Consider the following 27500-nt stretch of genomic DNA (forward strand, 5'->3'; position numbering starts at 1 on the left):
ATGTACAAACAGCTGAGAAACAATAATCAAAATAAGTATGGTGCCAGTATGCTGTTTTTTCAATAAAATACTGGAAAGGATAGAAATGTAGTTTGTCTCTTTTATCCGATTATTAATCGATTAATCGAAGTAATAATCGACAGATTAATCGATTATCAAATTAATCGTTAGTTGCAGCCCTAATATATATATATATATATATATTTTTTTTTTTTCACTTGGGACTTCCCGCGGGCCGGATTTTGGACAATATGATTTGCCTGAGTAGCTAGGAGACCCCGAGAGTAACAAGCGGTAGAAAATGGATTAGAAAGGACAGATTAAAAAATAATAATAATTGAAATTATCCATCCATCCATCCATTTTCTACCGCTTCTTCCCTCCGGGTTCGCGGGGGGTGCTGGAGCCTATCTCAGCTGCATTCGGGCGGAAGGCGGTGTACACCCTGGACAAGTCGCCACCTCATCGCAGGGCCAACACAGACAGACATTCACACTCACATTCACACACTAGGGACCATTTAGTGTTGCCAATCAACCTATTTTATACATATATATATATATTGTATTTTTGTTTTGGGGACCACTGCTTTAAGTTGTTTTTTGAACATTATTTTTGAGGAAAAGTGGGACCAGTAGCGACATGTTTAATGTTGTGTTTAATCTAGCAGCAAACACCTTTATTACGCATGTCTAAGAGGAGCATCAACATTTTATTCAAAATATAGAACATCTCCTGGGAAAATTGGTCAAAATATGGCATTTCTCTACATCACAATAACTCATTTACTCCATTTTATAATATATTTAATATAGTTTAAGGTAACCCTGAAATATTGTGAACATTTGAATAAAAACAATTCTGGGCACCTTCACATAGATTGTGGTTGAGACATTTTTCAAGAGGGCTGACATCATTTCTTCCTGGATGTTACAGAAAGTATGAGAATGTGCGAGCTGCTGCCTGCTCCTTCTTCACTTATTTAATAATCTCTTATTTATTTGGTTTTTGGCAGAGATACCTTTTCGTCCATCTGTGTCACGTTATTTGATGGAATCACTTGAGCTGGAAGACGTGGGGAAGGAAGGACAAAAACTGGATTTACCGCCAAAAAAAGAAGAAGCACGTTTTGGCAGGGAAGCAGAGAAGACGAATTGTAGGCGACTGCAGTGAAAACAGACTGGAGAAGAATTCAAATAAATATCCTGTCAGATATTAAAACATAACTTTAACTTTAACTTAATATTTGGGTGAAATTATTAACAAGAGTATTTTTCATACTTCTATTAGAAAAATTGGCTCCAGCGAAAAGAGATTATATCTCATGCAAGACAAACTTGAGCAGTGCTTATTATTTACTTTTTAAATACTGGTACCATATGTGTATATGTTGTATCTGCTGATGTAGTTATATATATATATATATAAAAAAAGTCAGAAATACCAAATATGGGCGCCAATAATCGGTCGATCTCTGGAAGAAGCCCCACAACAAAAAGCAAAGATGTAGTGGAAAAAGAGGAACTTTGAAGAGCCTGTTCCCAAAAAGACACAGTTCTACATTCATTTCTGGAGACGTTTTTTTTTTTGGGAAAGAGGCTCTCCACGGGTGCCGTTAGGAAAGGAAGGAGCCACCTAGTCCTGTGACGGGGATCCGTTTGTTAAAGTCGGCGTTGTAGCGCACAGCCGGGCCTGGGGGACACAAACGTTATTAGCGCCCACACAGCTAGCTAAAAGGTTCGTCCACTCTGAATGCCAGCGCTCGTTAGCAGGAAGGCCACTTTTAGCTTAGAAAACAGTATTCCCGTCAAATACAGGATCTTTGACTGGCTTTTTAGAGACATTCTTAGAAAACAGAATTTCTGTCGTATAGAGGATCTTTGACTAGCTTTTTTTAGTGACATATTCTTAGAAAACAGAATTTCTGTCATATAGAGGATCTTTGACTAGCTTTTTTTAGTGACATATTCTTAGAAAACAGTATTATTGTCATATAGAGGATCTTTGACTAGCTTTTTTTAGTGACATATTCTTAGAAAACAGTATTATTGTCATATAGAGGATCTTTGACTAGCTTTTTTTAGTGACATATTCTTAGAAAACAGTATTGCTGTCATATAGAGGATCTTTGACTAGCTTTTTTAGTGACAAATTCTTAGAAAACAGTATTATTGTCATATAGAGGATCTTTGACTAGCTTTTTTTTAGTGACATTCTTAGTAAACAGTATTGCTGTCATATAGAGGATCTTTGACTAGCTTTTTTTTAGTGATGTATTCTTAGTAAACAGTATTGCTGTCATATAGAGGATCTTTGACTAGCTTTTTTTAGTGACATATTCTTAGTAAACAGTATTGCTGTCATATAGAGGATCTTTGACTAGCTTTTTTTAGTGACATATTCTTAGTAAACAGTATTGCTGTCATATAGAGGATCTTTGACTAGCTTTTTTTAGTGACATATTCTTAGTAAACAGTATTGCTGTCATATAGAGGATCTTTGACTAGCTTTTTTAAGTGACATATTCTTAGAAAACAGTATTGCTGTCATATAGAGGATCTTTGACTAGCTTTTTTTAGTGACATATTCTTAGAAAACAGTATTCCTGTCATATAGAGGATCTTTGACTAGCTTTTTTTAGTGACATATTCTTAGTAAACAGTATTGCTGTCATATAGAGGATCTTTGACTAGCTTTTTTTAGTGACATATTCTTAGTAAACAGTATTGCTGTTATATAGAAGATCTATGACTAGCTTTTTTTAAGTGACATATTCTTAGTAAACAGTATTGCTGTCGTATAGAGGATCTTTGACTAGCTTTTTTTAGTGACATATTCTTAGTAAACAGTATTGCTGTCATATAGAAGATCTTTGACTATCTTTTTTTAGTGACATATTCTTAGTAAACAGTATTGCTGTCATATAGAGGATCTTTGACTAGCTTTTTTTAGTGACATATTCTTAGTAAACAGTATTGCTGTCGTATAGAGGATCTTTGACTAGCTTTTTTTAGTGACATTCTTAGTAAACAGTATTGCTGTCATATAGATGATCTTTGACTAGCTTTTTTTAGTGACATATTCTTAGTAAACAGTATTGCTGTCATATAGAGGATCTTTGACTAGCTTTTTTTAGTGACATATTCTTAGTAAACAGTATTGCTGTCATATAGAGGATCTTTGACTAGCTTTTTTTAGTGACATATTCTTAGTAAACAGTATTGCTGTCATATAGAGGATCTTTGACTAGCTTTTTTTAGTGACATATTCTTAGTAAACAGTATTGCTGTCGTATAGAGGATCTTTGACTAGCTTTTTTTAGTGACATATTCTTAGTAAACAGTATTGCTGTCATATAGAAGATCTTTGACTAGCTTTTTTTAGTGACATTCTTAGTAAACAGTATTGCTGTCATATAGAGGATCTTTGACTAGCTTTTTTTTAGTGACATATTCTTAGTAAACAGTATTGCTGTCATATAGATGATCTTTGACTAGCTTTTTTTAGTGACATATTCTTAGTAAACAGTATTGCTGTCATATAGAGGATCTTTGACTAGCTTTTTTTAGTGACATATTCTTAGTAAACAGTATTGCTGTCATATAGAGGATCTTTGACTAGCTTTTTTTAGTGACATTCTTAGTAAACAGTATTGCTGTCATATAGAGGATCTTTGACTAGCTTTTTTTAGTGACATATTCTTAGTAAACAGTATTGCTGTCATATAGAGGATCTTTGACTAGCTTTTTTTAGTGACATATTCTTAGTAAACAGTATTGCTGTCATATAGAGGATCTTTGACTAGCTTTTTTAGTGACATATTCTTAGAAAACAGTATTATTGTCATATAGAGGATCTTTGACTAGCTTTTTTTAGTGACATATTCTTAGTAAACAGTATTGCTGTCGTATAGAGGATCTTTGACTAGCTTTTTTAGTGACATATTCTTAGTAAACAGTATTGCTGTCGTATAGAGAAGTGGTCCCCAACCACCCGAAAAATAAAATAAAAAATAATATTTTTTATTTGATTTAATTTTTTATTAAATCAACATAAAAAACACAATATATACATTATATATCAATGCAGATCAATACAGTCTGCAGGGATACAGTCCGTAAGCACACATGATTGTGTTTGTTTATGAAAGAAAATAAAAATAAAAAATAAATTAAAAATGTGTTTTCATTTAAAAAATCTCGAGGCACACCACCAGCAGAAAACATTAAACAATGAAACCCAGCACAGTAAAAAGTTGTTCTCGCAATTGTTGGATATGAATTCAAACCAAGCATGCATCAATATAGCTCTTGTCTCAAAGTAGGTGTACTGTCACCACCTGTCACATCACGCCCTGACTTATTTGGACTTTTTTGCTTTTTTCCTGTGTGTAGTGTTTTAGTTCTTGTCTTGCGCTCCTATTTTTGTTGTTGATTGTCATGTCATTTACGGATGTACTTTGTGGACGCCGTCTGCTGCTCCACACACTGTAAGTCTTTGCTGTCGTCCAGCATTCTGTTTTTGTTTACTTTGCAGCCAGTTCAGTTTCAGCTTCGTTCTGCACAGCCATCCCTAAGCTTCAATGTCTTTTCTCAGCGGCACTTGGCGTTTGTTTGTTTTTGGTTTAACCAGTAGATACCTTTTTACCTGCACTCTGCCTCCCGCTGTCGTCTGCAGATTGTGATCACGACAAACCACGTTCCTGACGATGATATGGAAGAGTATAACTAGTTGGGCCTCAGCGTTGCGGAATTAAGAATGCCACAACATACATTTTGTTACTTTTTATTTTTATTTTAATGATTGATTTAATGGTTCCACGCTAAAGTTTGTGTGTTTACTTCAGGGTTCTAAATATAGGGCAGCCCGTTTAGGCAGTAAACTAATCAGGCCGCCTCTTCGTTGTAGCAATATGCTCTGGAAATATTCATATTTTAAGAAACTTTTTAGTTCGATTTCAATAGTTTCCCACTAAATCTTAGTTTACTTTATGATTTTATATATAAGGCAACCCCTTTTAGCAGTAATCGGGCCTGTGTAGTAGCATTATGCTCTGGACATATCTATATTTTAAGAAATGTCAGAATAATTGTATGGAAGTTATCACACAACTTTGGGTTACATTGAGTTCAGCTCGCCCTGCGAGAAGACAAAAGCTGTCGTTCATCTTATCGAGCAAAAGGCTTGCAAAACTCCACTGTGTGCGATGGGATGCGACATGGAGGTGTCGGTTTCTTTGATTTATTGTCAGCCACAGGAAGATTTTGTCATGACCCGAGATCTACAAAGCGGAGAGGAAGCAGGTCCTGACTTCGCTCCAGGCACCTTTTCTTTGAACCGTTTATGACCGAGTGCAACAGCGGTTTATGACCACCTCCCCTTAGGAGCAGCTGCGTAATGTAATGTAATGCTATGTAACCAGAAAAAGGCACAAATAAAAGTGGAGTGCAGGCACACAGGCGCTCTCCTCATGAGCTAAATTGAATCCTGTCTCTGTTTGATTTCTTTTGCTTCTTGTCTTGTCTAATAGATGTCATCGGTGTTTGAACCTGACAAGAAATTTAACTTTTTAGTTTGATTTCAACACTAAAAATGAACCGTTTTTAATTCTGATTATAAGGCAGCCCGTTTAAGCGGCAAACTAGTCAAGCCTTTGTGTGGTAACATTATGCCTTGGAGCATGTTTACACTGAAGGAACTGTGTTACTTTGGAGTTTGGTTCCTTACTATTTACATATAGGGCAGCCCATTTAGGCAGAAAACTAACTGCAAGAGGCCTGTCTTTGTCTACATTCCACACGATCTCCAAGGTTCTTAGAACGATTCATCAGGGCCGACACCAGAACCGAGAGACGAGGCTGGTACCTTTGATGGAGCCGGTGGGGATGATTCCCTCCGCCGTGCCCCCGTAGCCCCCGGACACGATGCTGGTCTCGTTGAGGTTTGGACCCGACACCATCACCTGCTGCAGGTCCTGCCAAGGCCACAAGGGGTGAGAGTGAGGGCAAGTGAGTGTTTTTACAACGTCTACGCGTCTCCTTTCACGTCTTCAACTCTCCCTCTCTTCAGGCGACGGAGAGGTGGAGGTCATGTGACCCACTTGATGCTATCGCTACAGGAAGGGTGGCAGAGACGTGGAGTCTAAAAACATGTGACAAGGACAGCGTAGAGGAGGGGTGTCCAAAGTGTGCTATTTTATGACCCGCAGCTCATTTTTAAAAGGCTCATTATTAAAATTGCATTAAATAAAAAAGTTTAACAAAAGAGCAAAAGGGAGAAATGTAATAAGAAAAAGTTGCAATGTTGCCACTAATAAAACATAGCTGCCATGCAGGCTGGTTTTTTGTCTTTAAAACTGTCTTTGCTGAAAAAATAATAATGAATCAAAATCCATGTTATTAATGCTTGACATATTTAAGGTTCCAATTACTTCACATCAAAAATTCCACTTTAAAATATTTTGTGGTAAAATATTGTATATGTTGTGTACTTGCCATATAAAAAGTTGTTTTTGCCAAAAACAAAAACGTGTAAACATATAATCGGATAGATCTAAAGTTTATCTAGAAACTTAAGCATTGAAAATTAAAAACAAAAAAATGTATGTACTTTTTCAGATCCCCAATAATTTGTGTGGTTTTTAAAATCTGTCATTACCCCAAAAATAATAACGAATTAAAATCAAATGTTACGAATTTTTGACCCACTTTTAAAATCTTTTGGGGGGGAAATATTGCACATTTTATGTTTTTGCCAAAAAGGGCATAAATATAAACAAAAATTAATATTTATTTTTACTTTACATCAACAGATAGACATGAAGTAAAAAATTAAATAAATAAATTAAATAATTAAAAAAGATTGTTTTATAATAATTATATATATATATATATATATATATATATATATATATATATATATACAGTATATATATATTACATATATATATATATATATATAAATATATATATATAAATATATATATATATATATATATATATATATATATATATATATATATATATATATATATATATATAAAATTGTAAAAAGAGCAAACAGGTAAAATGTAATGAAATATAAATAAATAAATATAAAAAAAATGTAACATTTATTTAAACTTTACATCAACAGATAGACCTGAAGTAAAAAAATTAATAAATTGAATAAAATATATATAACAAAAAAGTATGTTTAAAATGTTTAAATTTTTTATATTTATGTATTATTTATTTATATTTCGTTACATTTTACCTGTTTGCTCTTTTATTATACTTTTTTGTTATATATATATATATATATATAACAAAAAAGTATAATAAAAGAGCAAACCACACAAGATATATATATATATATATATATATATATATATATATATATATATATATATATATATATATATATATATAACAAAAAAGTATAATAAAAGAGCAAACCGGTGAAATGTAACGAGAAAAAGTTGCAATGTTGACTAATACCACAAAGATGCCATGCAGGCTGTTTTTTGTCTTTAAAACGGTCAATTCTTATAAATAATAATGAATCAAAATCAATGTTATGAATGCTTGACATATTCAAGGTTCCAATTACTTCACATCAAAAATTCCACTTTGAAATATTTTGTGGGAAAATATTGTATACTTTGTGTAGTTGCCATATAAAAAGTTTTTTTTTGCCAAAAAGGGCATAAAACAAAAACATGTAAAAATAATTAAAACATTTATTCGGATAGATCTAAAGTTTATCTAGAAACTTAAGCATTGAAAGTTAAAAACAAAAACATGTATGTACTTCTATGACTTTTTCAGATCCCCAAAAATGTTTGTGTGATTTTTTAAATCTGTAATCACCCCAAAAATAATAACGAATTAAAATCAATGTTATGACTTATTGACCCACTTTTAAAATCTTTCGGGGGGAAATATTTCATATTATATGTTTTTGCCAAAAAGGGCATAAATATATATACAAATAATATGTATTTTTACTTTACATCAACAGATAGTCATGAAGTAAAAAAAATAAAAATTAAATAAAATAATAAAAAAATATTTTTTTAATAATATTATACATACATATATATATATATATATATATATATATATATATATATATATATATATATATATATATATATATATATATATATATATATATATATATATATACACACAATTGTAATAAAAGAGCAAACAGGTAAAATGTAATGAAATATAAATAAATAATACATAAATATAAAAAATTAAAACATTTATTTTAACTTTACATCAACAGATAGACCTGAAGTAAAAAAAATAAAAAATAAAATATGTATATATATATATAACAAAAAATATAATAAAAGAGTAAACCGGTGAAATGTAACGAGAAAAAGTTGCAATGTTGACTAAAACCACAAAGATGCCATGCAGGCTGTTTTTTGTCTTTAAAACAGTCATTGCTTATAAATAATAATAAATCAAAATCAATGTTATGAATTATTGACATATTCAAGGTTCCTATTTCTTCACGTCGAAAATTCCACTTTAAAATAAAATAAGCCTTTTTAAATCCCCAAGAATTTCAGTGGGATTTTTAAAAAATCTGTCATTACCCAAAAAATAACAAATTAAAATCGATGTTTTTATGAATTATTGACCCGTTAAAGGCTCCAATTACTTCACATCAAATACCCCACTTTTAAAATCTTTTTTGGGGAAAGATATAGCATAATTTATATTTTTGCCATAAAACAAGGTTTTAAAATGTATTTTTTTAAACATTTACATTTTTACTTTTCATCAACAGATATACCTGATGTTGATTTGGAGATTTAAGTGTTGAATACTTTTTTTTAAATAAATTAATATTTGACTTATAATTGTTTTGATGACCGAGACCCGTCCGGGTCCCCAGGACCCAACTTGAGGAGAGCACTAAAGGTTAAAAAAACCTCTAAATAATTGTATTGGTTTTTGAAAAGTTTGGACACCCCTGGTGTAGAGGAAAGTAAAAGAGTAGAGAAGCTGTAAAGTGCAGCAGTAGAGTGCACAGAAACACACAAACTTTTGTAAACTGCAATTTGGGGCAGGAGATTATCCACAACATGTCAGAGATCAACCTTACTCCATTAGTGAGATGACACTTAGTGTACATGAAGGATGAATTATGAGTGTGTTAAATGCCTGCTCTCAATATATGCACACAACTTAGTAAATTAGTGGCAACACGCGGACACGCCCGTGACCCCAACGGTAAACACAAACACACAAAAGGCACAAACGTCTGCTCACCCTGGCGCCTCGGCAGCTTCCTACCTTCTCATCTAAACGCCACTGCAGCTTAGCAGCCTGCACACAGACCACCAACCAAAAACAACAGGCACAAACAGGAAGGGGAGGGGGAGGGGGGGGGGAAGAAATGTGACAGAAATCAGGAAATGAGGTCGAAAGATGTCAAAGAAAATCATACACGTTGACATGTGCGAGACCTGGGGATGGCGAGCGGTGATGATGAAAAAAATCGATTCACATCCGAATCGCGATTCTTTGGCATCCCGATTCTTAAATCGATTCATCAATTTTCAAACAATTTTTATTTTTTTATAAGAATCAACAGCCAGGAGGAGCTTTTCTATCCGGTAGTGAAAAAGGTTTCATTAGAATTATTACACCAAGTGGCGAAAATCGGTTTGACTCAAGACACGCGTTGAGTCGATTCTAAATGGAATCGGACCGAATCGTTACCCAGGAATTTTCCATGTGCTAATTCATGCAAATCCCCGCGAATTAAATCTCCAAAGCGGTGCTCATCTTGTGTGGACGAAGCGCGAACAACAATATATCAACTCTATGTTCAGTAGCTCAGGCCGACCTACAGCGCTAAGCCTTCTGGGTAATGTAGTAAGTACACACTCAGCAACACGTGAACCTCCTCACGTCCTATTTACGGGTGTATCTTTAGTCTACCTTTATTCATCCGGAGTGAGGCGATGAACAACATACACAGGCAGATTTTACATGTTGGAGATGTTGAGGTGTGATGATAATCTCCCATCTTTTCTCAACAAAACTGAGCGCTATAGATCGTTCTCGACAGTTGGCAAATGCTCCTGACATGGTGAGGGTAAACGTGTCGGAACTAGTGCTGCAATAGTTTGGTACCGGTACCAAAATTATTTCGATACTTTTCGGTACTTTTCTATATAAAGGAGACCACAAAAAATGTCATTATTGGCTTTATTTTAACAAAAAAATCTTAGGGTACATCAAACATATGTTTATTATTGTAATTTAGTCCTTAAATAAAATAGTGAACATACTACACAACTTGCCGTTTAGTAGTAAGTAAACAAATTAGTCTGCTGACGTATGCAGTGACATATTGTGTCATTTATCTATTTATTATTTTGTCAGCATTATGAGGGACAAGCTGTAAAAAGGGATTATTAATCTACTTGTTCATTTACTGTTAATATCTGCTTACTTTCTCTTTTAACATGTTCTATCTACACTTCTGTTAAAATGTAATAATCACTTATTCTTCTCTTCTTTGATACTTTACATTAGTTTTGGATGATACCACACATTTGGGTATCAATCCGATACCAAGTAGTTACAGGATCATACATTGGTCATATGCAAAGTCCTCATGTGTCCAGGGACGTATTTCCTGAGTTCATAAACATAATATAAATTTAAAAAAAACTAAATGAGATGTTGTGATGGCAAAAAATATCGACGTAATCATAGTAGTACCGACTTTATACGCTCCCGTACATGGTATCATTACAGTAGATGTTAGGTGTGAATCCAGTACTTTTCAGAGGCGGTATAGTACCAAATATGATTCAATAGTATCGCGGTACTATACTAATACCGGTATACCGTACAACCCTAGTTGGAATATAAAAGAATGTTTAAGACGAACAAACACTTTTCAAGTGTAAAACATACACGGAGAATGTCTGCAACTTCTGGACCACGGAGAATTATTATTAGGTATGTCCGATAATGGCTTTTTGCCGGTATCCGATATGCCGATATTGTCCAACTCTTTAATTACCGATACCGATATCAACCGATACCGATATCAACCGATATATACAGTCGTGGAATTAACACATTATCATGCCTAATTTGGACAACCAGGTATGGTGAAGATAAGGTACTTTTTAAAAAAATGAATCAAATAAAATAAGATAAATAAATTAAAAACATTTTCTTGAATAAAAAAGAAAGTAAAACAATATAAAAACAGTTACATAGAAACTAGTAATTAATGAAAATTTGTAAAATTAACTGTTAAAGGTTAGTACTATTAGTGGAGCAGCAGCACGCACAATCATGTGTGCTTACGGACTGTATTCCTTGCAGACTGTATTGATATATAATGTAGGAAGCAGAATATTAATAACAGAAAGAAACAACCCTTTTGTGTGAATGAGTGTAAATGGGGGAGGGAGGTTTTTTGGGTTGGTGCACTAATTGTAAGTGTATCTTGTGTTTTTTATGTGGATTTAATAAAAAAAATTTTTTTAAAAACCAAAAAAACCGATACTGATAATAAAAAAAACGATACCGATAATTTCCGATATTACATTTTAACGCATTTATCGGCCAATAATATCGGCAGACCGATATTATCGGACATCTCTAATTATTATTACTATTATTATTATTTTCAATTCATGAACATGGTACAGTGATGTGACAATGAACTATGATTATGTGTTTTTACTGCCATCTCCTGTTAACTTTCAAGCCTGTGCGGTATAAAACGAGTAAAACATCAACACAGTGTGTGTTTTTCACGTTTTTCCTGAGGTAAAGGTTACAAGAACTCTTAAAACATAGGTGACAAATTCATAAAGTACTAAGCACAAATTGTAAGTGTATCTTGTGTTTTTTATGTGGATTTCATAAAAAAAAAAAAAAAAAAAAAAAACGATACCGATAATAAAAAAAAACGATACCGATAATTTCCGATATTACATTTTAAAGCATTTATCGGCCGATAATATCGGCCGGCCGATATTATCGGCCGGCCGATATTATCGGACATCTCTATTAAAAATTTATTTTAATTAAAACAATAAATATAAAAGTTGTTTTTAAAAAATTAAGAAATTTAAAAAGAAAATTGCAACAAAAAAAAAAAGTATGTAAAATGTAATGTAAAATGTTAAAAATTAATTTAGGAATAAATAAAAATCAGGATTTGGATGTGAATCATTTTTGTAGCACTCCTACTGTACTGTACTGTAATGTGGAGTGGCGGACAGGCGCATTAGTGTTTATACACCCCATACACAAATATGATGCAAAGGCAAAAACACACAGTACACGTTGCACATATTACGCCTTTAGTGGCAAATATCCCTCAGTTTTACCGTCCTTGATAATAACTTCCTTCTTTTTCTGTGAACTCGCAGCATATTTCTTTGGTACTTTTTTTTGGCGCGTGTTTATATATTTTTGGTGGGCCACTGTCTTCTTAAAATGTACTGCTTGGTGGAAAAGTGGCAGAAGAAGCAGACGTCCTTGCAGCCTCCATGTTCTTAAAATGTACTGCTTGGTGGAAAAGTGGCAGAAGAAGCAGACGTCCTTGCAGCCTCCATGTTGGAAAGCAGACCGCGGGAGCACAAAAGCACGGCCACTTTCCTCCTAATTGCGGAGTTGCTATGGCAACCGGCATGCTGGGTAAACACAACAGCTCACACTTACACACACAGTTTGGTTAGCAATCAACTGCCGGTTTATTTTTCTCCTCCAGGATGTTGGGTGCGTTTGTTCAAGGAGTGACCCGGCCCACCTGACCTGCACCTTCTCAGATTACCTGCACCGCCTCACTGGCCTTTTTCCACACAAACACCCCCTTTTTTCCAGTGGGTTCCAGCACAGCTTTTGTGTCACAAGGTCCCCACAAGGCTGTTGAGCTGGAGGTGTGTTTTCCTGCTTCTCACCTGGCAAATCTTCAGAAATATTTTGCACTACCGACTACAATGTCCGTCAATAGTAAACGCACTGTTAGCAGTTAATTTCTCTTATTTTGGCCGTGTAGAGAGCGATGCCCAACCACTCTCTATTAGTATTTTGGCTCGGTACGGTTTTTGGGGGGTAAGCACTCCATTTATGTCGAAATAGCTTGGCTTCAAGTTCCACATTTTGCAGCTTTGAAGTCACTTTCAGCTCACTCTCTCGGCTTCTCTCGCTCTTCCTCCGTGCTGGCTTACATATAAGCAGTAGTTCATCCTCAGTATATTCAGCTTCAAAAAGATACGGTTGTGAATAGTCGTCTTGGTTGTCTATTGCCAAGTCCGCCATGATTAGAACGCACTGACGTTTGATTCCGGAAGTGGGAACACTGTTGTTGCCAGAAGTCAGAGGTGCGTTGCTATGGAAACGGAAATTAAACTCGCTGAGGAATTAGTTCCGGCAATGATTAAAAAGACCAAAATACGGTAAATATTGTACATAATACATATAGTTATGAAGGTGTCTGTTACTACATTGTATATATATATATATATATACTTGCAGTGTGTATATTGTACATATTACATATTGTTATGAAGGTGTCTGTTACTACATTATATATATACTTGCAGTGTGTATATTGTACATATTACATATTGTTATGAAGGTGTCTGTTACTACATTATACATATACTTGCAGTGTGTATATTGTACATATTACATATTGTTATGAAGGTGTCTGTTACTACATTATATAAATACTTGCAGTGTGTATATTGTACATATTACATATTGTTATGAAGGTGTCTGTTACTACATTATATATATACTTGCAGTGTGTATATTGTACATATTACATATTGTTATGAAGGTATCTGTTACTACATGGTATATATACTTGCAGTGTGTATATTGTACATATTACATATTGTTATGAAGGTGTCTGTTACTACATTATATATATACTTGCAGTGTGTATATTGTACATATTACATATTGTTATGAAGGTGTCTGTTACTACATTATATATATACTTGCAGTGTGTATATTGTACATATTACATGTTGTTATGAAGGTGTCTGTTACTACATTATATATATATACTTGCAGTGTGTATATAAAACCTATTATATATTGTTATGAAGGTGTCTGTTACTACATTATATATATACTTGCAGTGTGTATATTGTACATATTACATGTTGTTATGAAGGTGTCTGTTACTACATTATATATATACTTGCAGTGTGTATATTGTACATATTACATGTTGTTATGAAGGTGTCTGTTACTACATTATATATATACTTGCAGTGTGTATATTGTACATATTACATATTGTTATGAAGGTGTCTGTTACTACATTATATATATATACTTGCAGTGTGTATATTGTACATATTACATATTGTTATGAAGGTGTCTGTTACTACATTATATATATACTTGCAGTGTGCATATTGTACATATTACATATTGTTATGAAGGTGTCTGTTACATTATTATATATATACTTGCAGTGTGTATATTGTACATATTACATATTGTTATGAAGGTGTCTGTTACTACATTATATATATACTTGCAGTGTGTATATTGTACATATTACACATTGTTATGAAGGTGTCTGTTACTACATTATATATATACTTGCAGTGTGTATATTGTACATATTACATATTGTTATGAAGGTGTCTGTTACTACATTATATATATATACTTGCAGTGTGTATATTGTACATATTGCATATTGTTATGAAGGTGTCTGTTACTACATTATATATATACTTGCAGTGTGTATATTGTACATATTACATATTGTTATGAAGGTGTCTGTTACTACATTATATATGTATACTTGCAGTGTGTATATTGTACATATTACATGTTGTTATGAAGGTGTCTGTTACTACATTATATATATACTTGCAGTGTGTATATTGTACATATTACATATTGTTATGAAGGTGTCTGTTACTACATTATATATGTATATCTTTAAAATCCCCCCAAAATGTGTGTTCTTGTCTCTCATAATGACTGTGAATGATAAAATATAATACAAATAAAAAGTGCAGTTCCCGTTTAAGACGCATTAAACGGGCTGTTGGGAATTTGCTCACAGTTAATAACTTCAAGCGTGAAGTTGTTTATTTACCTATCCGTATGTGTCAATATATATACGCTATTGCCACATTCCACCTGTTGCAAGCTAGTTTAGGGTTTGCCTCCGTGTCGCCGGAGGAGCACACACTTTTAGCTGCACCGCCATTGTGCAAGCACCCACGCACGCATTGAAGTGCGACAAAAGCCGCTCTAGAACGTGGGCCGGACTCTTTGTGTGACAGACGAGTCCAGGCCGTGGTTGCAGCACTCTGACTAAGGGGCGCCCGCGTAGCCACGTCGCCCACCTGTTCCAGGCCGTCGTCCTCGGGCAGCGTCCCTGTGTTGCCGTTGCTGTTGATGGGGATCTCCATGGTGGCGGCCTTGCTCATGATGCCATCCGCCATGACACCCTTGGGGAGAAGAAAATTCAGCACAGTTGTTGTTAACACGCCACGCCATATTTAGTGGAAAACACTTCAAAACTGTACTTTTTGCCTGTTTAAGTACACATTCATTGTATTTGAGCTCATATTTGTGTACTTGAACAGCCCAATTAGGTAATAGCGGGGTCCGATAGCGGGCTAGAGGGTTTGTCGTGTTCTCACGTTGCAGTAAAGACTTTGTCAAACAAGTGATATCAATTAACAATAAAAATGCTCTGTACAATATTATTATTATGAAGCTTTTTTTTTATTTAAAAAAAGGATGCTTTTTTATGTTTGTTTACATGAATGGAAAAAAAAAATGCACACCCTTCGAAAAGCCTCGCTTAAACTACTACTTTATATGGAAGACCGTTTTCGCCACGAAATAAATTAAAAAACAACCCAATGGTAAATCAAAATTTTGTGATAAAAAGTCAGAATTATGAGATAAGAAAGTCAAAATAATGAAGTTATGACATTTCATCTACTATTTTTGATTTATTTCCCATAATTTTGATTTTTTATCTCATAATTTTGATATTTCATCTCATAGTTATGACATTTCATCTCAGAATTTTGATTTATTTCCCATAATTTTGACTTTGTATCTCATAATTTCGATTTTTAATCTCGTAGTTATAACATTTCATCTCCTAATTTTGATTTATTCCCCATAATTTCGATTTTTTTATCTCATAATTTTGATTTTGAATCTCATAGTTAGGACATTTCATCTCCTAATTTTGATTTATTTCCCATAATTTCGATTTTTCATCTCATAATTTCGATTTTTAATCTCATCGTTATGACACTTTATCTGCTAATTTTGATTTATTTTCCATAATTTCGATTTTTTATCTCATAATTCCGATTTTTAATCTCACAGTTATGACATTTTATCTCCTAATTTTGATTTATTTCCCATATGTTCAACTCTTTATTTCAATAATCATGACTTCATCTCATATGTGATTTATCTCATATCGTCGACTTTTTATCTCATAATTTCGATTTTTAATCTCATAGTTATGACATTTTATCTCCTAATTTTGATTTATTTCCCATAATTTCAATTTTTTTTATCTCATGATTTTGATTTTTAATATCAGTTAAGAAATTGTATCTCCTAATTTAGATTTATTTCCCATAATTTCGACTTTTTATGTCATAATTTCGATTTTTCATCTCATAGTTAGGACATTTCATCTCCTAATTTAGATTTATATTTCATAATTTTGATTTTTTAAATCTCATAATTTCGATTTTTTTTTAATCTCATAGTTGTTATATTTTATCTCCGAATTTTGATTTATTTCCCATAATTTCGATGTTTTATCTCATAATTCCGATTTTTAATCTCACAGTTATGACATTTAATCTCCTAATTTTGATTTATTTCCCATATGTTCAACTCTTTATTTCAATAATCATGACTTCATCTCATATGTGATTTATCTCATATTGTCGACTTTTTATCTCATAATTTCGATTTTTAATCTGTTATGACATTTTATCTCCTAATTTTGAATTATTTCCCATAATTTCAATTTTTTTTTATCTCATGATTTTGATTTTTAATATCAGTTAAGAAATTGTATCTCCTAATTTAGATTTATTTCCCATAATTTCGAATTTTTATCTCATAATTTCGATTTTTCATCTCATAGTTAGGACATTTCATCTCCTAATTTAGATTTATATTTAATAATTTCCGATTTTTTAAATCTCATAATTTCGATTTTTTTAAAATCTCATAGTTGTTATATTTTAACTCCGAATTTTGATTTATTTCCCATAATTTCGATTTTTTATCTCATAATTCCGATTTTTAATCTCACAGTTATGACATTTAATCTCCTAATTTTGATTTATTTCCCATATTTTCAACTCTTTATTTCAATAATCATGACTTCCTCTCATATGTGATTTATCTCATATTGTCGACTTTTTATCTCATAATTTCGATTTTTAATCTCATAGTTATAACATTTTATCTCCTAAATTAGATTTATTTCCCATAATTTCATCTTTTTATCTCATAATTTCGATTTTTAATCTCATAGTTATGACATTTTATCTCCTAATTTTGATGTATTTCCCATAATTTCAATTTTTTAATCTCATAATTTCGATTTTTAATCTCATAGTTATGACATTTCATCTCGTAATTTAGATTTATTTTTCACAATTTCGACTTTTTACCTCAATATGTCGATTTTTTTTCCATAATTTCGACTTTTGGTCTCATAATTTCGATTTTTTTATTTCATAGTTATGCCATTTCATCTCCTAATTTGGATTTATTTCCCATAATTTCGATTTTTTAATCTCATATTTCCGATTTTTAATCTCATAGTTATGACATGGTATCTCCTCATCTTTATTTATATTCCATAATTTCGACTCTTTATATCAACAATCATGACGTCATTTCACATATGACTTATCTCATAATTTCGATTTATTTTTTTAAATCTCATAGTTGTTATATTTTATCTCAAAATTGTGATTTATTTCCCATAATTTCGATTTTTTATCTCAACATTTCGATTTTTAAAAATCTTAAAATCGGGGAGTTTTTGTTTTAGGGGAGGGAAAATACAAGCTTCCATAATTTTAACTGGAGAAAGAAAAGGCTGAAATAGAAACCATGAATGGATGTTATGTTTACAATCAATAGTTTGTGCCATATGGGAGCAGGCTGGCAGGTGTCGCCGCTCAGGTGTGCAAGATCTACACACTCCCTCCCTAGAATGTTTACATTGTGTGGATGAGAATAAACAACAGTTGAACTTACTAAACGTCACATTTTATTGCTTTATTGCAAAATCTTGATTCCTGCAGCTTCAAAGATCGCACTTAATAACACGCTAGTATAACCTCACAGACACTTGGCGTATTCATGTGCAATATTCTTACCCAAATGTGGATAATGCGGAAATTTCATAATTATGACTTATCTCATCTATATTTTATTAATCATGACTTCATATCATATGTGACTTCTCATAGTTAATTTTTTTTTAATCTCATAATTTAAATTTTTAATCTCATAGTTACGACATTGTATCTCCTAATTTTGATTTATTTCCAATAATTTCGACTTCTTATCTCATAATTTCGATTTTTAATCTCATCGTTATGACACTTTCTGCTAATTTTGATTTATTTCCCATAATTTCGATTTTTTAATCTCATAATTTCAATTTTTAATTTCATAGTTATGCCATTCCATCTCATAATTTTGATTTCCCAAAATTTCGACTTGTCATCTCATAATTCCGATTTTTAATCTCATAGTTATGACATTTCATCTCCTAATTTAGATGTATTTTTCATAATTTCGACTTTTTGTCTCAAAATTTCGATTTTTTTTCCCATCATTTCGACTTTTTCTCTCCTAATTTTGATTTTTAATTTCATTGTTATGACATTTTATCTCCTAATTTTGATTTATTTCCCATAATTTCAATTTTTTAATCTCATAATTTCGATTTTTAATCTCACAGTTATGACATTTCATCTCGTAATTTAGATTTATTTTTCACAATTTCGACTTTTTATCTCAAAATGTCGATTTTTTTTTCCATAATTTCGACTTTTTGTCTCATAATTTCGATTTTTAATTTCATAGTTATGTCATTCCATCTCCTAATTTTGATTTATTTCCCAAAATTTCGACTTGTCATCTCATAATTCCGATTTTTAATCTCATAGCTATAACATTTCATCTCCTAATTTATATGTATTTTTCATAATTTCGATTTTTTGTCTCATAATTTCGATTTTTTATTTCATAGTTATGCCATTTCATCTCCTAATTTTAATTTATTTTTCCAAAATTTCAACTTTCCTTTTCATAATTCCGATTTTTAATCTCATAGTTATGACATTTCATCTCCTAATTTAGATGTATTTTTCATAATTTCGATTTTTTGTCTCATAATTTTGATTTTTAATTTCATAGTTATGCCATTTCATCTCCTAATTTTGATTTATTTCCCAAAATTTCGACTTGTCATCTCATAATTCCAATTTTTAATCTCATAGTTATGACATTTCATCTCCTAATTTAGATGTATTTTTCATAATTTCGATTTTTTGTCTCAAAATTTCGATTTTTTTCCCCCATCATTTCGACTTTTTCTCTCACAATTTCGATTTTTAATTTCATAGTTATGACATTTCATCTCGTAATTTAGATTTATTTTTCACAATTTCGACTTTTTATCTCAAAATGTCGATTTTTTTTTCCATAATTTCGACTTTTTGTCTCATAATTTTGATTTTTAATTTCATAGTTATGCCATTCCATCTCCTAATTTTGATTTATATCCCAAAATTTCGACTTGTCATCTCATAATTCCGATTTTTAATCTCAGTTATGACATTTCATCTCCTAATTTAGATGTATTTTTCATAATTTCGACTTTTTGTCTCAAAATTTCGATTTTTTTCCCATCATTTCGACTTTTTCTCTCATAATTTTGATTTTTAATTTCATAGTTATGACATTTCAGCTCCTAATTTTGATTTATTTCCCATAATTTCGATTTTCGATCTCATATTTCCGATTTTTAATCTCACAGTTATGACATTTCATCTCCTAATTTAGATTTATTTTTCACAATTTCGACTTTTTACCTCAAAAAGTCGATTTTTTTCCCATAATTTCGACTTTTGGTCTCATAATTTCGATTTTTTTATTTCATAGTTATGCCATTATCTCATAATTCCGATTTTTAATCTCATAGTTATGACATTTTATCTCCTAATTTATATGTATTTTTCATAATTTCGACTTTTTGTCTCAAAATTTCGTTTTTTTCCCATCATTTCGACTTTTTCTCTCATAATTTCAATTTTTAATTTCATAGTTATGACATTTCATCTCGTAATTTAGATTTATTTTTCACAATTTCGACTTATCTCAAAATGTCGATTTTTATTCTATAATTTCGACTTTTTGTCTCATAATTCCGATTTTTAATCTCATAGTTATGACATTTTATCTCCTAATTTTGATTTATTTATCATAATTTTGACTTTTTATCTCAACATTTCAATTTTTTCCCCCAACATTTCGACTTTTTGTCTCATAATTTCGATTTTTAATTTCATAGTTATGCCATTTCATCTCCTAATTTTAATTTATTTCCCAAAATTTCGACTTTTCATCTCATAATTCCGATTTTTAATCTCATAGTTATGACATTTCATCTCCTAATTTAGATGTATTTTTCATAATTTCGATTTTTTGTCTCATAATTTTGATTTTTAATATCATAGTTATGCCATTTCATCTCCTAATTTTGATTTATTTCCCAAAATTTCGACTTGTCATCTCATAATTCCGATTTTTAATCTCATAGTTATGACATTTCATCTCCTAATTTAGATGTATTTTTCATAATTTCGATTTTTTGTCTCAAAATTTCGATTTTTTCCCCCCATCATTTCGACTTTTTCTCTCATAATTTCGATTTTTAATTTCATAGTTATGACATTTCATCTCGTAATTTAGATTTATTTTTCACAATTTCGACTTTTTATCTCAAAATGTCGATTTTTTTTCCATAATTTCGACTTTTTGTCTCATAATTTTGATTTTTAATTTCATAGTTATGCCATTCCATCTCCTAATTTTGATTTATATCCCAAAATTTCGACTTGTCATCTCATAATTCCGATTTTTAATCTCATAGTTATGACATTTCATCTCCTAATTTAGATGTATTTTTCATAATTTCGACTTTTTGTCTCAAAATTTCGATTTTTTTCCCATCATTTCGACTTTTTCTCTCATAATTTTGATTTTTAATTTAATAGTTATGACATTTCATCTCCTAATTTTGATTTATTTCCCATAATTTCGATTTTCGATCTCATATTTCCGATTTTTAATCTCACAGTTATGACATTTCATCTCCTAATTTAGATTTATTTTTCACAATTTCGACTTTTTACCTCAAAAAGTCGATTTTTTTCCCATAAATTCGACTTTTGGTCTCATAATTTCGATTTTTTTATTTCATAGTTATGCCATTCCATCTCCTAATTTGGATTTATTTCCCATAATTTCGATTTTTTTATCTCATATTTTCCGATTTTTAATCTCATAGTTATGACATGGTATCTCCTCATCTTTATTTATATTCCATAATTTCGACTCTTTATATCAACAATCATGACGTCATTTCACATATGACTTTTTTTTTTTTTAATCTCATAGTTGTTATATTTTATCTCAAAATTGTGATTTATTTCCCATAATTTCGATTTTTTTATCTCAACATTTCGATTTTTTAAAATCTTAAAATCGGGGAGTTTTTGTTTTAGGGGGGAAAATACAAGCTTCCATAACTTTAACTGGAGAAAGAAAAGGCTGAAATAGAAACCATGACTGGATGTTATGTTTACAATCAATAGTTTGTGCCATATGGGAGCAGGCTGGCAGGTGTCGCCGCTCAGGTGTGCAAGATCTACACACTCCCTCCCTAGAATGTTTACATTGTGTGGATGAGAATAAACAACTGTTGAACTTACTAAACGTCACATTTTATTGCAAAATCTTGATTCCTGCAGCTTCAAAGATCGCACTTAATAACACGCTAGTATAACCTCACAGACACTTGGCGTATTCATGTGCATTATTATTATTATTATTACCCTAAAGTGGAGGAATGAAGCACATAATGACGTCACTTACCAGAGCGTCTCGTCCACCGCTGCAGAAGAAGGCGCGCTAGATGGCGAGCAGGCTAACAGGCGCTAGCTAACGAGCTAACAGCTGCTAGCATCGCACGGAGAGACGCTGACGTGTCTTTAGGCGGGCCGCCGGGACAAAAACACGCCAAAGTAAACAAAGCCGCCCTCCAAGTTTGGAATATATATACATAAATGTATATATATATTACGACATGAAGTGTCGGCGGCGTTATCTTTCCGAGGGCTGCGTAAATATGCTCTTATCTCCCGTTAGCCGACGCCGGAAGTGACGTCGCACAAAGAGCGTTTATCCCCGCGAGGAGGAGTCACTCCCGTGCAAACTTGCCCGCTGACTGTACACGTCTCACAAAAAAAGGCTTTAATGCCGGGATTTTTACAGCAAGCTTGTTATTATTATGCGATCACTTAAAAATAACAAATAACAAAAAAAAAACATAATATTAAACGTTTGTCGTGTCTAGAAAAAGAAAGCGGTCCCCCCCCCCCCCCCTCTGTTTGTTTGAACAATCTTTGGCAGCATAGACGTGTTAACGTTCCCACTCGATGCTAAACATTAACTCACTTAAACACACAAAAGTGAATTAGTGCACGCTTAAAACGCACAGTTGGCGTCTCAAAAAAAAAAAAAAAAAGTTAGACCCTCCTACTAGTCACGATCAACACGAAAATCGCAGGAGACGTCGACCGTGACCGGAAACGCATAACATTCCCAGGAAGCCACTTTTCAAAATAAAGGACAACACATTAAAAAAACAAACTTAATTTTAACAGGATATTTATAATAAAACATGTTTCTTTTTGCACCCAAAGAACAATTTTGAAATATTGGAATTACAATTAAAAGGCACATTTATCATTTCATCTCCCGATTTAGATTTATTTCCCATTATTTCGACTTTTTATCTCGTCATTTCGATTTTTCATCTCATAGTTATGACATTTCATCTCCTAATTTAGATTTATTTCCCACAATTTCGACTTTTTATCTCATCATTTCGACTTTTTATCTCATAATTTCGATTTTTCATCTCACAGTTATGACATTTCATCTCCTAATTTTGATTTATTTCCCATAATTTCGAATTTTTATCTCATAATTTCGATTTTTACTCTCATAGTTTTGACATTTCATCTACTAATTTTGATTTATTTCCCATAATTTCGACTTCTTATCTCATAATTTTGATTTTTAATCTCATATTCATGACATTTTAGCTCCTAATTTAGATTTATTTCCCCAAATGTCGACTTTTTGTCCCCTATTTCCGATTTTGGATCTCATAGTTATGACATTTCATTTCCTAATTTAGACGTATTTTTCATAATTTTGATTTTTTATGTCAAAATTTAGAATTTTTATGTCAAAATTTAGATTTTTCCCCATCATTTCAAATTTAATTTAATTTAATTTAATTTAATTTATTTTATTTCACTTCACTTTATTTTATTCTATTTTGAAATTGTTGTTCACATTATTTATATTTAATATACAATCATTTGTACATTATGTATATGTAATATATAATCATGTGTACATTATGTATATTTAATATAATATATTAAATATACATACATATATATTAAATATTACATGATGTATACTTCATTATATTATAATGAAGTATACATCATGTAATATTTAATATATAATCATGTGTACATTATGTAATATTTAATATATAATCATGTGTACATCATGTAATATTTAATATATAATCATGTGTACATCATGTAATATTTAGTATATAATCATGTGTACATTATGTATATTTAATATATAATCATGTGTACATTATGTATATTTAATATATAATCATGTGTACATCATGTAATATTTAATATATAATCATGTGTACATCATTTAATAGATAATATATAACCATGTGTACATCATTTAATATTTAGTATACAATTGTGTGTACATTATGTATATTTAATATACTATTATTTGTACATTGTGTGTATTAAATACATAATCATGTGTACATCATGTAATATTTAATATATAATAATGTGTACATCATGTAATATTTAGTATATAATCATGTGTACATTATGTGTATTTAATATATAATCATGTGTACATCATGTAATATTTAATATATAATCATGTGTACATCATGTAATATTTAGTATATAATCATGTGTACATTATGTATATTTAATATATAATCATGTGTACATCATGTAATATTTAATATATAATCATGTGTACATCATTTAATAGATAATATATAACCATGTGTACATCATGTAATATTTAGTATACAATCGTGTGTACATTATGTATATTTAATATACTATTATTTGTACATTATGTGTATTAAATACATAATCATGTGTACATCATGTAATATTTAATATATAATAATGTGTACATCATGTAATATTTAGTATATAATCATGTGTACATTATGTATATTTAATATATAATCATGTGTACATCATGTAATATTTAATATATAATCATGTGTACATCATGTAATATTTAGTATATAATCATGTGTATAACATGTAATATTTAGTATATAATCATGTGTACATTATGTATATTTAATATATAATCATGTGTACATCATGTAATACTTAATATATAATCATGTGTACATCATGTAATATTTAGTATATAATCGTGTGTACATTATGTATATTAAATACATAATCATGTGTACATCATGTAATATTTAGTATATAATCGTGTGTACATTATGTATATTAAATACATAATCATGTGTGCATCATGTAATATTTAATATATAATCATGTGTACATCATGTAATATTTAGTATATAATCATGTGTACATTATGTATATTTAATATATAATCATGTGTACATCATGTAATATTTAGTATATAATCATGTGTACATCATGTAATATTTAGTATATAATAATGTGTACATCATGTAATATTTAGTATATAATCATGTGCACATCGTGTAATATGTAATATATAATCATGTGTACATTATGTATATTTAATATATAATCATGTGTACATCATGTAATATTTAGTATATAATCATGTGTACATCATGTAATATTTAATATATAATCATGTGTACATCATGTAATATTTAGTATATAATCATGTGTACATCATGTAATATTCAGTATATAATCATGTGCACATTATGTAATATTTAGTACATAATCATGTGTACATCATGTAATATTCAGTATATAATCATGTGCACATTATGTATATTTAATATATAATCATGTGTACATCATGTAATATTTAGTATATAATCATGTGTACATCATGTAATATTTAGTATATAATCATGTGTACATCATGTAATATTCAGTATATAATCATGTGCACATTATGTATATTTAATATATAATCATGTGTACATTATGTATATTTAATATATAATCATGTGTACATTATGTAATATTTAATATATAATCATGTGTACATCATGTAATATTTAGTATATAATCATGTGTACATCATTTTATACTTAATATATAATCATGTGTACATCATGTACTATTTAGTGTATAATCGTGTGTACATTATGTATATTAAATACATAATCATGTGTACATCATGTAATATTTAATATATAATCATGTGTACATTATGTAATATTTAATATATAATCATGTGTACATCATGTAATATTTAATATATAATCATGTGTAAATTATGTATATTTAATATATAATCATGTGTACATCATGTAATATTTAATATATAATCATGTGTACATCATGTAATATTTAGTATATAATCATGTGTACATCATGTAATATTTAATATATAATCATGTGTACATAATGTAATATTCAGTATATAATCATGTGTACATTATGTATATTTAATATATAATCATGTGTACATCATGTAATATTTAATATATAATCATGTGTACATCATGTTATACTTAATATATAATCATGTGTACATCATGTAATATTTAGTGTATAATCGTGTGTACATTATGTATATTAAATATATAATCATGTGTACATCATGTAATATTTAATATATAATCATGTGTACACCATGTAATATTTAATATATAATCATGTGTACATCATGTAATATTTAATATATAATCATGTGTACATCATGTAATATTTAGTATATAATCATGTGTACATCATGTAATATTTAGTGTATAATCGTGTGTACATTATGTATATTAAATATATAATCATGTGTACATCATGTAATATTTAATATATAATCATGTGTACACCATGTAATATTTAATATATAATCATGTGCACATCATGTAATATTCAATATATAATAATGTGTACATCATGTAATATTTAATATATAATCATGTGTGCATCCGTCTGAAGTGGCTTAATTTAATTTAATTTAATATATTTAAATCTATTTCACATCATTTTATTTCATTTTATTTTGAAATTGTTGTGTTTTATTTATTAGGACCTTAGCGACTTATACCCACTATATTAATTATTGTTTGTTTATTGCCAACTGAAATAATTCATGTAAATATTACAATTTAATGGCCTGTTTGGTTTTCCTGGTCGTATTTTAGCAGTTGTCAGTGGGTGTAAGTGTGGCAGTGTCTCACTACAACCACTAGAGGGTGCTGTGGTAAAAGAACACTTTTATTTCTTCAGCAGCAGGATTCAATTGGACAAATGATGACGTCAAAGCAAACTTGTATCTTTATTGTTTTAGAGCTGTTTCTAATTCTAATAATGGAACATATTCTGCCTAGTAACAGGACTAAATCAATCAATTCATTTACATAACCTTATTATACAAGCCATCAGTTTAGTATCTGTCTCCGATCACCTAAAGTCCAGTAACGGCTGTTTGAATACCTTCACAATTTATCATCGCCCATCTGTCCAGTATCGGCCATTTTAACCGCAATTAATTCGGTCAAAGTCCCAAGGAAGAGTTCGTAAAAGTACACGTCTGTTTTCGGCCAAAATATAGCCAAAAGTATCCAATATGGCCGCTATGCCACGCCCACATCCTATGTTGTAATCAAAATTCTTTCGCAATTTATCATCGCCCATCTGCCCAGTATCGGCCATTTTAACCACGACTCATTCGGTCAAAGTCCCTAGGAAGAGTTCGTAAAAGTACAACCTCTGTTTTCGGCCCAAAATATAGCCAACGGAAACCAATATGGCCGCTATGCCACGCCCACATCTTTATGCGTAAGCAAAATTCCTTCACAATTTATCATTGCCCATCTGTCCAGTATCGGCCATTTTAACCGCGACTCATTCGGTCAAAGTCCCTAGGAAGAGTTCGTAAAAGTACAACCTCTGTTTT

The 27500-nt window shown here is 30.8% G+C and overlaps 1 protein-coding gene across 3 annotated transcripts in view; it reads right to left on the minus strand.

Moving 5' to 3' along the window:
* arfip2b (ADP-ribosylation factor interacting protein 2b) overlaps window positions 1–22604 on the minus strand; it is a 38059-nt gene extending 15455 nt beyond the window's left edge. Inside the window, exons 1-4 of one of the 3 annotated variants that reach the window (XM_062046747.1) lie at window positions 22197–22604; window positions 15368–15472; window positions 9297–9329; window positions 5866–5974 (exon numbers count right to left, since the gene is read on the minus strand). In XM_062046747.1, coding sequence (XP_061902731.1) covers window positions 5866–5974; window positions 9297–9329; window positions 15368–15466 — 241 coding nt within the window. In that variant the 5' untranslated portion in view covers window positions 15467–15472; window positions 22197–22604. Of the gene's footprint in view, window positions 1–5865; window positions 5975–9272; window positions 9330–15367; window positions 15473–22196 lie in introns of all 3 variants that reach the window. The other 2 variants (XM_062046746.1, XM_062046748.1) reach the window with 2 other exon arrangements.
* Window positions 22605–27500: the final 4896 nt, after the last annotated feature.

This window comes from Entelurus aequoreus, linkage group LG05 (assembly GCF_033978785.1).
Source record: "Entelurus aequoreus isolate RoL-2023_Sb linkage group LG05, RoL_Eaeq_v1.1, whole genome shotgun sequence".
Taxonomy (NCBI): Eukaryota; Metazoa; Chordata; class Actinopteri; order Syngnathiformes; family Syngnathidae; genus Entelurus; species Entelurus aequoreus.